The 12,286-nt window shown below is 44.3% G+C and overlaps 1 protein-coding gene across 2 annotated transcripts in view; it reads right to left on the reverse strand.

Annotated features, from left to right (window-relative positions):
- ARID1A (AT-rich interaction domain 1A) overlaps positions 1 to 11,049 on the reverse strand; it is a 98,568-nt gene extending 87,519 nt beyond the window's left edge. For both annotated transcript variants that reach the window (XM_015818724.1, XM_015818723.1), the window contains exon 1: positions 9,901 to 11,049. In XM_015818724.1, coding sequence (XP_015674210.1) covers positions 9,901 to 11,049 — 1,149 coding nt within the window. The remainder of the gene's footprint in view (positions 1 to 9,900) is intronic.
- Positions 11,050 to 12,286: the final 1,237 nt, after the last annotated feature.

A 12,286-nucleotide genomic window follows, 5' to 3' on the forward strand; every position in this document is an offset into this window, starting at 1 on the left:
GAGTTTTTTTCCGCGGATCTGAGGGGTGTGGTTTTGAATACTATCTGCATCCTGAGGATGGGTTTGTGTGGCCTGGTTGCTGGCATGCCGTGGCCCGGTACTGGTCCACAGACCGGGAGTTGGGAACCCCTGCTCTAACTAATAATCATTTTATTTAGGAAGTTATTTTTCTCATGTTAGTTAAATAGCTAGGACAATATGGCAGTACTGGTTCTTCTGAAGTTATATATTATTGGTTTCTATTGCTGCTTACTGCTGCTTTTCTATTTTTAATTACAATTTGACAGGTTCTTATTTACATGACATTTTTGTGAATTGCACTAGAAGACAGGAAACATCTTTTAAGTAAAGGCAATAGGTTTACATATATCTTTGACCAATCTATTATATAAAAATAAACCTGAGTTTTTTCACTCTTCCTGGGAAAAGCCAATTATCATTAATGAGTTTCTAATACAGATTGAGTCAGTGTGGAAATCGACAATCACATTTTCTTATAATTAATACAGAAAAGTGGAATAAAATAGTGATTGGGCGGTATTGGGTCAGAAAGCAAAAACAGAAAGATAAAATTTAAATACCTCCCAAAACATGTAACATCAGCATTTAGCCCAAGATCATCACTGATCAAAACTTAACAGCGTATTTAGTGGAATACACCACATATGTTAAATACATACCTATCTGCAAAATGCCTAGAATCTCATTCAAACTGGTGAATCTATAAAAGAGTCTTAAATACAGATAGTCCTCAACTTAGAGCAGTTTGTTTTATGACCGTTCAAAGTTACAATGGCACTGAAAAAGGTGACTTATGACCGTGTTTCATACTTATGACCACTGCAGTACCATGGTCACCTGATCAAAATTCTGATACCTGGCAACTGACTCATATTTATGATGGTTGCAGTGTCTGAGGATCATGTGATCACCTTTTGCAATCTTCTAACAAGCAAAGTCAGTGGGAAAGCCAGATTCAATTAACCGTGTTATTAACTTTAAAACTGCAGTAAAACGCACTTAACAACTGTATCGAGAAAGGTCGTAAAATGGAACAAAACTCACTTAACTGTCGCATTTAGCAACAGAAATGTTGGGCTCAATTGTGATCTTACACTGAGGACTACCTGTAACTCAGGGGTGTCAAACTCAATTTCACTGAGGGCCGCATCAGTATTGTGGTTGCCCTGGGGGGGGCCGAGTGGGTACGGCCAGAGTGGGTGTGGCCTACTGGGTGGGCGTGGCCAGTTCTACATCATTCACGTCAAGGGTGCCTGTGGGGGCCTGGGCAGGAGTGAGAGGTCTGAGGGTCTCTGGCAGAAGGGGGTTGGACCGGGGCAAGTGCCAAGGCATGGCCCACTGGGGCAAGTGCCAAGATGACCACCACAAAATTGTACATTGGCTCCCGGCCAGCCAGGACCAGGGCAGCGGGGGCTGTTCCCTCACTGTTTCCAGGATGGCTTCGCGGGCCACATGAAACCACTTCGCGGGCCACATCCGGCCCCCGGGCCTTGTGTTTGACATGTCTGCTGTAACTGCACCTTTCAGAATTCAAACATGAACATGGGGATACAGATCAGACTGAATGTGGCAACAGTCTATTCTTGAACTTGCTGTTATAATAAGTTTTAAAAACTAACCATATAAGAGTTCATTTCATTCCCACAAATCATAATGAAGTTTAAAACCAGTGCAATTTATTTGGTGGGGATAGAGCCTAGAAGCATATCTTTTATCCTTTCAAAAAAAAAAAAAAAAACTTTGTGACTTTAAAAAAAATTATCTTCAAGTTTATAGAAAACTCCCTTACACCCACCAGGAAATGCTACTTATTCATCTTGCAAATAGATGAGTGTTTTATAAAGTGGTTTCCTCCACGTGTCGGTATGCAACAATCTTATCTTAAAGGTTTGATATGAATTTCTTGTTTTGAAAATAAGTGACACTCTGTTTCTATTCTAATTCTAACACAAATCTTGAGTAAAGTATTAATCCAGTACACGTTGTATTTTCTCCTGCTTAATCCCAGATAGGGTTGAAAACAATGTCACGGACTTTCTTCCTCTTTTTAAGGTTTTCTTGCCTGCACCAGTGACAACAGATTCTGGCTTGAATCATGAATAAAGACAAATTATAGTTAAATCTGATAGTATATAATTCAGTTTTTACGGGATAACATATGCATCATCTAATGGTTGATAAAAAAGACAATGACATTTTCTCAAGGCATTTGTTGAGATCACAAAATTCAGCATCAGTTTCCTAATTAATTGCCACAATGGCTATTTTCTGCAACATATTGAATATCTGAATGCAGGTAACACTTCTGAACTTTCAACCAAATATAAAGAATTATGAAAAAAGAATGGGTAAAGGTTCTGTTCCTGCAAAAGCAAAAATATTAATCTGTAGGGGTAACTAAAATTAGTATACTCCTTCCTTATTCTTTATGTTTACAATTATTAAATTATTTTGCAAAATGCCTCGTTTCTGATGGGCAGGCAACTGTGAAACATGACAACTTCAAGTCCTTAAGGTTGCTGCGCTCTACAAGTAAAAGAAACCTCATGTTGTAATTTGAATTCAACTGGTTTAAAAATACAAAAAGGGATTTCTTCTTTTCTCCAACAAATGTAAGGACTTCTGATGCCAGGGAGATCTCTCAGCACAAGTCATAATTTGTGAATGAACTATTATAACATTACCATTGACATTAAGCTTAAAAAAAAAAGAAAGATGAAATGACAGTGGAGACTGATTAGCTTAGAAAATTGGCAGGAGAGTCAGACCAGAAATGGTTCATAAAGCAATAGTCCCATTGGCTCCTCGGTACATAACTCAATCAAGAGCCTTGACATAATATTATGATAAGACTTTCTATATAAATTAACACACGGAAGAGAACAGCCTGCACTAGTGGAAAAAAAAATCAGCATGTGGAAGACAATGCATATAGACTATGTTTTAATATATAGCATGTTATTTTTAAGATTTAATTCCAGGAGAAGCAACATAAAGCTTCCACATTTCCTTACGAACTCCCACATAGGAGCATCTTGTCTTCACAGCAAGAAAAACTCCATATATAAGGAAGGTATAACACAGGGGTGTCAAACTGCCGGCCCACGGGCCGGATGCATCACAGCGAAACCACGCCCACCCCATTGCCAGCAATGGCAAAAAAAGTCACGATGTCGCAACACATCACATGACTTTGCGAGTTTGACGCCCCTGGTTTAACATGAACATAGAACATGGAACAAAAAGGAAATTTAAAAAGCAGTCCTATCTTTTTAAAGAAAAATATTCCTGCATGAATGCCAATTTCTACAATCTTTTAAATCAATTTGGAAGAAATGGTTTTCAATTTTTCTAATGAACTCAGAATAATCACTGTGATGATTAGAAATCATGCCAAACTGTACTTTTCTAACCACAGATAAGAACTGTTTCCATGGCTTAAGATTCCAGTCTATCATTCAAGTACTGAGCTCCCTAAACTGGTTCCTACCTTCATGGCACAGCAGTTTGAAGTGAAGCACAACTGCTCAAACTTTTATCTGAGAATTCAGATATGACAATAATACAGCTCATATAAATCAATGTCAAATAGCGGTTTTTTCCAGTTCTGAAATACATGTCTATAAAATGGCATTTGTTCAAATCATGATTTCATTTGTAATGTATATTTCCATTTCTCTGCATAATAACTTGAATTACATTAAAAACTAAAACAAAATGCTGCCCGGATCCATACATATCACTAAGCCAATCGGCTTTAACTGAACCTGTTCAACCACAGTGACTTGGTTCACATAGAATGCTAAACATGTGGGGAAAACATCAATGTAAGAGGTCAGTTCACATCTCTGACAAATGTTCTCTCCCTAGCTTTAGCTATAGGAAAATAGGCTACTCAAAAAATACTTTTGGTCTGGCTACAGCCATGGTTTTTTTCAGCCCCATCCACAACACAGCACCAGCAAATTATGAAAATTGCAGCTTTTGACTGAAAAAATGAGTTACCCATTTGTTTAAAATTTAAAAATCACATTAGCTAATTTCATATATTAGTCTACGTCAAAATTAATCATACAATGCCTTGAATCTAGAACTGAGTATAAGAATGTCAATGAAAATTAGAAGGTTATATGTGAATGAAGTATGCATTTAATGCAACTTTCCAAATTTACATTATTTTCACATAGTTATAGACACAGTTAGATTGTCTTCTTCTGTACTGGTAATTTGTCTCTAGCACTGTACAGAATCAAAGTCACCTACCACCCATGGAAATTCTACAAGCATATTTTTTCAACATACTATTAGTAAAGACCTTTTCCTATATAAGAGGAATGGTCTATGGCAGGAATATCCAACACTTTCCAGGCATGTTCAGAAAGGGACACACTTAATAAAGTGGATGGAGTTAGGACAAAAACTAAAATTATTTCATTTTCAAAATTAAGGGAAAGTTAAATATAAATTATTACTCCTTAGTCACCTATTTTGGCACAGTAAAAACTAAATCAGGCTGCCAGCTTTTAAAGGTCACAGAATATTACATACCAGATTTTTGGGGTCCGTATATAGCCCTGTGTTCAGTTTGTATATTTTAATCAACAAGATTTCAATGATATGAGGTTTCTAAAAGCCTTGTTCTAGCATTCAGAATCTCATATAATTTTCCTGACCCAGATATTTAGTAAATACACCAAGGTCTCTTGGCAATTTCCATTTAAAATCAAAATTAAAATCTAAGATATTAAAAACAATTTAAAGCAATACTTAAAAGAATATCAGTAATTACAAACTTGTTTAGATGGTGTGTTTTCATGCTTTTTAAAAAGCCAACAAAGAGGTCAGCTCCTTTTAACTCAGCAAAGCGGGCATTCCAAAGAACTGAGCTAGCAATAGAGAAGGTTTGTTCTCAAGTCACAGCAAACTTCCTCAAATGATCTCAATGAGTGGATATTGGCAGGCGTGCGCAGGGCACAATGTTCATTCAGGAAGTCCAAATGCAAGCCATACACAGCTTTCAAGATAATCCCCAACAATATTTCAACACAGGTGCAATTCTGATCTGAGGTTTTTCCAGACACCAACCTGAAATTTTCTCAAAAGCAGCAAGGAGTCACCAGCGCTTGCACCACAGTTTACCCTCTTCAGTCTTTGTAAAGATATGTAGCGTATAAAATTATTCCTAAAATTAAGCAAACCATGTTTCCAATGAAACACAGTAACATTTTGATCACATGGCTTTGAATCATAAGGCCTAATAGTACCCAAATGAGACTATGATCTATAAATACCTGTGTTTCCCCAAAAATAAGACCGGGTTTTTTAAAAGAGGCACCGGGTCTTATTTTCAGGGGGTGTCTTTTATACTCAACTCTGGCACCAACAGCCCCGTCTAGCTGGCAGCCCCGCCTAACCAGCCCACTTCTTCTGATCAAAGGAGAACCATTCTGGACTGCATTTTGCAGTCAGGTGCAGCCGAGTACTGAGCTATGGATTCAATCCATAGCTCGGTTCTCAGCTCCAGTGGCCTTCCAAAAAGGCCTGTACTGAGAAATGCGGGCCTGGCTGCAGAAGACGCCACAGAAGAAGTGGGCCAGCAAGGAGAGGCCTGGCTGCAAGGTGAGTGGGTGCGGGGCACATGGGGCAGCTCCGCACCCCCACCCTAGCTTGATTTTTAGGTGTGCCTCGCCTCAAAACTAGGGCTTATTTTTGGGGTAGGGCTTATATTAGGCCCACCCCCAAAAATCAAACTAGGGCTTATTTTCATGGTAGGCCTTACTTTTGGGAAAACAGGGTATGTGGTTATTTGATTTTTTTAGATTGTTTATTAGTCAAAAGCCAAATACCTATAAATGCAGACCAACCAATTGAGAATCTTCTAACTTTAAACACAAAAGTTCTACCAAAGTTACTACCCTTCTTGCAGCCTATGTAACCAAATACCAATTTAATGAAAATAAAAAACTCAGTAAAATCCTATTATCATTTCAGACATAATTTCTTATTCTAAAGCATCAGTGCTTATTAGTAATAGGCACATAGTACCAATTTCATTTGATTCACTTTTAAACATTTCCATATTTCTCTTATTAACTTTAGCCTCAACACTAATAATACAGAGCAAGTATTGAGTCTAAAATGCATGTTTTATTAAAGCACCATTTTAAATAAATTCTAAATAGCAGCCAGTTTTCTACATTGTTTATGAAATGCTATTTAAAAAGTTATGAGATATGACCTACTACAGAACTGTGTGTATTAGTCATTCTGATATTGTTTTTTCTAGATGCCCTACAATTGCAGTGAAAACTATACTAGAATTGATCAAGAACTCTAAATTTCTGGATTCTAAATTTGGCCCTGTACGTCAGGGCCAAAGATCTGCTATAGTTGCTGATGTTGATACTTCCAATCAAGAAATATCAGGGTGTGTGATATCAATTCTGCATGTAAGAGTAGGTAAGCATTCATAGACTAGGTTCAGACACTGCACTGAGCCATCATGTTCTGAGAATAAACTAAAGCCTAAGCGAGGGGTCTTCAAACTTGGCCCTTTTATGACTTGTGGACTTCAACTCCCAGAATTCTTCAGCCAGCGTGCTTGGCTGAGGAATTCTGGGAGTTGAAGTCCACAAGTCATAAAAGGGCCAGGTCTGAAGACCCCTGGCCTAAGCCATTCACCAGGTTATAAATCACAATTGCTACTTTTACTAAATCAAGAACCAAGCTCTTTACAGATAAATGTGAAAAACAGACCTACTAGTCACCAGATTGGATTCGTGAATTCTGCTAAACTATCAACCACAAATTATACATCACAATTGTTAAATACACACAACATGTTAAGCCAAAACCAGAGAACCTTATTAACATGTTTGTGAATTAATTTTTTTGTATTGTGTTTTTAGAGTGACCATACAACGGTCAATAAACTGTGTAATGCTTCTATAGCAGACATGTCAAATTGCTGGCAATGGGGTGGGCGTGGTTTCCTTGTGATGCGTCCGGCCCATGGGCCGGCAGTTTGACACCCCTGTTCTATAATAACTGCATATAAAGGTAGTGATCTTGGTTTTTTTAGCATAAGACAGATAAACTAATGAGTAACCACAAGTATTGCCAAGTTAATTAGACATTCTTCTAAGTCTCTAGATCAGATCTAACAATAGGAACCAAACAAATTATGCAATGCTATGCTATTTGAAAACAGGAATTAATCTATTTCATTTCTTCTTTTTTGACTAGCATTCCTTTCTAAACATCCCAGTCATTTATCACTTCGACCTAGGACTATGTAAGATAAATAAAAGTTAAGCCTTACAATTAAATATAACTTTAAAAATGTTACTCTCATCTATATTTTTCAAATCTTGAAGGAATGGGGGAATGTGTGGTCTGAAGCATATTCCAATCCCTCCTCCTGTTTCGTTAAAAAAATGATTCAAAAATCATTTTTATTTACATATCACCTTAAGTATGTCCCTCTTAGAAATGGCCAATAGAGAAATGTGAAAAATAAATAATGTAGTATTTTATGGAGTTGCATTATCCCTAAAGGAGGTATTCTCATATATATATAACCTAGTATAATTTGCATACACTTACTCCTAATTGTCATAAAACTTTTCAATAAGATAATTAGTCTCCGCTTATTAATGAAATGCAAAAATGCTAAAGAGTGATCGGTTTTTGCAGCAAAAACATATGCGAACCAATATGGAAAGCATCTTCGATTTTTAAGTTAACACCTGCTGTATGGTGAGCATCTTTACAAGTGTGAAGTGTAATGCAAACATACATTACCCAGGTATTTCAGGTTACCAAGACCAATTATAGCTCTCTGATGAGCATACCTGATTTTCAGCGTATTAGCAGCTCTAAGAAATCTGTGCACCTAAATACACAGAATTGTTACAATCTGCTCTAAGTTGAATCAAATTTTGAAAAAAAACAACATTACAGTTCTACCTCAGAGGAATTAGGGGAACAGTCAGCTTCTTTTTATTTGTCCTATTCTCCTCTTGTTTGTCTACCATCTTCCTATAATTGTAAACCCATTTAAACAGATTATTATACTACAGCAGCAGGTATGCTGGCAACATTGCATAAAATGTGTATTTAAGTAGAGAATTTTTAATAATAATTTACATGCATTTTTAAGAAATAAAGTTTAAGAAGTTAATGTTAATCTCTTTTTGCTCCTAATGCAAAAACAACCAAATTAAAAGTATTACAAAACTGGTGAAAGATCTAAAGTAGTAAGAACTCAGCAGATAAATGAAATATATTTATTTACCTTTTAATAGACTAACATATACCAAATACCAAATGAACATAATACGTAAGTGTATATTACCTACATTTTAAAAATAAAACTACAAATTGCGGTTATAAGGTAAACTGAACTATCATTCCCTCAATTTCTGTTATTACACATAACACGCTTTTATTAAATGTCCCTATATAAAGCAGAGATTCAACTTTCTCTTTCAAGAAAATAATTTTATTTTTTTACCTTGTAGAATAAAATGGACTGTTTAAACAATATCAATTTTGAAAATAATGAATTCTAATTATTGTATTTCTGTTTGTGCAGCCAGTTAGTGATTCAAGATGAAAAAGGTCAGGTCCTGTTGGAAACAGGAGCTGTATCAAACTTGAAAAGAATCACTTATTCTCCAGGAGTCACAGAAACGAAATAAATGAATTTGTTTGACAGGAGGAAAATCACACCGCACACAGTATTGTGTCCACAGAATCGACTTCAGGCTTAACCAGCAAAATAAATTCCTGTTAGCACAAAAATGCACCTCTGCCTCTTTTGTTTCAGGCACAATGCATCTAGGGCAGCCGGGTCTGTGGATCTGCTCCTGCTGAACCTCCTCAAGGTCACAGCCAATTTCAGCTGTGGAATCCGAATAATAATAATAAAAATTAAAAATTAAAAAGTCAAAAGTGGCAGGGATGCGCTGGATTATGGCTGGTAGGAAAAGCAGAGTGTAAAAGTTTATGAGCTCATCAGGATTGTTGTACCATTACATCAGAGGCAATTATAAATGGCCAAGAGCAGGAGATGGGGAGCCAATCAGATCACAGATAGGATGTCAACCTAAGACCAACTGTCTCCTGGCTTTGACAGAAGGATTTTACCTCCATAATTCAAATCCCAAACCAAAGCAATCTGCACTTACTACTCCAATCACTGAACTGTTTACCAGCACTGCCAGGCAAAAGCTGAAGGCACCTGGCGATCGAAAACGGTTATCCAGAAAATGGCTCCGGCCAGCCTGGACAAGAGAAGAGTGTCCAAGGAGGTCCCTTGCCCTCTTCTTACCCCCTGGCACCTCGCTGGCCGCTCAGGACGACCCACCCCAAGGGGGGAAGAGGGAGACGGCGGAGAGCAGAGCCCCACGGACTCCGCCAGCCCCAAGCCGCTCCGCACACCCTCTTTTTTCCCAAGGCAGCAACAGGGAGCTATTTTTTGCCACCCCACCCCTCCCTCCCCAGAGGTGGCGGCGGCCAGCCTCGCCTCCCCCCACCCCCAGGACCCCCCGACAGGCTCGCAGCAAGGAAGGGGAACAACCGAACGGAAGGGTCCCCTCAGAAAGACCTGCCACTAAGGCTGGAGAAGGGAGGAAGGGAAGGCAGAGAGGCAGCCATTTTAGAGACAGAGGAAAGAGAGGCAGACAATGGCAGCTCGCTAGCGATGTGGGCCTGGGAAAACCCAGACGAGCCCGGACCCACGGAAGCGGCCCCCAGCCCCGCAGAGCGGCAGGCTCCCCTCCTGCTTTCGCTCTCGGCCATCTCCAGCCGCCGCCCCCCCCGGCCGACGGCGCAGGGGCGCCCCGGCACCCCCTTCCCCCCCGCGCCCGAGTTTACCTGTTGGCTCCTGGCGAGCGACTGTCCCCCGGCGGCGCTGCTGCTCCCGGGGCTCATGGGCGCGTGGTGGCTCCTTTGTTGGCTTCCCGGGCCGGCTGCCGCCCAGCCCTGGCCGGTGCCCCCACTGTACTGAGAAGCAATGTCCGGTGCGGCCGGGGCCTTGGTCGTCGCTCCGCCGTCCTGGGGGCCGCTCCCGTAATCGGCCCCGGGGTACCCTTGATAGCCCCTGGTCGAGCTAGGGGAAGTGAGCAGCTGGTTGAGGGTGGGGGTCGACGTGGGTTGCTGGGTAGGGCCCCCAACGCTGCCGCCTCCTGGGCCGCCGGCCGAGGGCCCCATGGCCCCGAACCGCTGTTGCTGGAAAACCGACGCCGGCGGTTTCGCCCCGGCTTGAGCGGGGCTTTGAGCGTTTCCCCGGGGGGAGCTCAGGGCGTAGGCCTGAGGGGTAGGCGGGTAGGCGCCGGCGCTGCGCCCGGCGGCGGGGTAGTAGTTGTTGTACTGGTGGTTGGGGAAGCCGTGCTCCGCGCTGCCGACGCCATGCGAGTTCTGGGGAGGGGGCGGCCCCTGGGGGGGCCCCACGGGCCCCGAGTACGGCTGCTCCAGGCCCCCGCTCTGCAGCGCTGCCATGCCAGGGCTTTGTTGTCCGCCATGTTGGTGGAAAGCAGCGGCCGCGACGACGGCCGCAGCCGCCTGGGCGCCTCGACCGTAGGGTTGCCCGAACCCGTAGGCTGGCGGGGGTAAGGCGGCCGGATGAGTCGGGGGCGGCGGTTGCTGCTGCTGCTGCTGCTGCGGCGGCGTCCCCACCCCGTCGCTGCTGTTGCTACCGCCGCCGCCGCCGCTACCACTACCGGGCGGCTCCGGGAGGTTATTGTTCAGGGTGGCGACGGGCCTAGGGCCCGGGTTCCCGTTGGGGCTCTTCAGGTCGGGCTCGGCCCCGGCGCCCCCGCCATTGCTCTCGGCCCCGTCCTGCAGTTCCTTTCCCGGGGGACCTTCACTTTCCGACTGCTTCTCGCCGCCGCGCTCCGCCGCCTCGCCCCCCGCCTCCTCCGATGAACAATCCCGCTGCTGCGCCTCCGCTTTCTTCAGCTCGGACGGAGCTGGGGCACCCAAGCTGCTGGCGGCGGCGGCGGCGGGGGCCACCTGAGCGGCCATGATCCCCCCTCCCCAGCCAGCCAGCCCCCCCCCGCCCGACCTACTCCCCGCCTGGCCGGCCGGCCGGCACAAGGCCTCACCGCTCTTCTCCTCCTCCTCCTCCTCCTCGTCCTCTCCGCTCAAGCGGCGGCGGGCTCCGCGGGACAACGGGGTCTCATTCCTCCCCCGGCGCGGCGAGCTCCGGCGGGCTGGACGCGGGTGCGAGGGGCCTGGCCCCGCGGTGCCTCCTCGCTCAGTTGCAGCCGGCGAAGAAAGGGGAGAGGAGGAGGAGGAGGAGGAGGAGGAAAGGGGGAGGGGAGCAGGACGGGGCTCCCGGTGGGGGAGAGGAGAAAGGGAAGGGGGGCACAGCGGGCGAGGAGACGCCGGACGGAGCCCCTTGCGCGGAGCCGGGCCGAGAGGCGAGACCGAGGCGAGCCCAGTGGCGGCGGCTTCCGACTCTCGTCCGCCGAGTCCTGCTCACTCCGACACGAGGCTCAGCACTGCCATTTTACCCAGCGCCGCGGCAAGCTGCCAAACCCGGAGTGGAATCTGGCGCGGAGCGGAGCTCCCTTCCCCTCCCCCCTCACAAAGGAGGAGCTGCCAGGCCCTGGACGCTTTCAACTCAGCACGGCTGAAGCTGGAAGCGAACAGCCGCTGGCCGCTCGCAAAACCTGTTACGGATTGCCGGCCGAGGAGCCGAAGTCGAGCTTTTCGAAGCCACAAAAGGAAGCTTCGCTGCTGACAAAACAGCCAAGATGGACCGGGGGAACCTTCGCTTCGGAGGACAGCGGAGGCAGCCCCGGGCCCGCCCGCTCCCAGTAACCCCCAGATGGAAGCGGCATCGGCTTGCTCTCTTTTTTTTTCTTTTTTTTGCAAAGCGCACAAAGCCTCCCGTCGCTAGGAAAGTCCAGGACTTGGTAGCTTTAAGGGCAGGAGGGATTAAGGAGACGCCGCATAAAGGCCGGAGAGATGAACTGCCAGAATAGATCAAAACTTCAACTAGAGCCCTGCTGGATGGAGCAGGAGTGGGAAAGTTCACTCTACTTGCGATGCTCACTGTAATAACTTGGGAAAACCGGGTGATGGGTGGCACTGTTCCTTCAGAAAAGGCGGCAGGCGTGCAATTCCGAGCACATTTAAAAGAGGATGGTAGTGCAATACCTAGTGGCCACTTGGTGTTCGTTTGTATAATTCGCAAGACAGCGTGAACATCCATTAATCACTGGGGGCAAGTTCATGCCAACAGCTTGAACCAAAA

The sequence above is a fragment of the Protobothrops mucrosquamatus genome, unplaced genomic scaffold (genome assembly GCF_001527695.2).
Source record: "Protobothrops mucrosquamatus isolate PMUCROS unplaced genomic scaffold, P.Mucros_1.0 scaffold781, whole genome shotgun sequence".
Lineage (NCBI taxonomy): Eukaryota > Metazoa > Chordata > Lepidosauria > Squamata > Viperidae > Protobothrops > Protobothrops mucrosquamatus.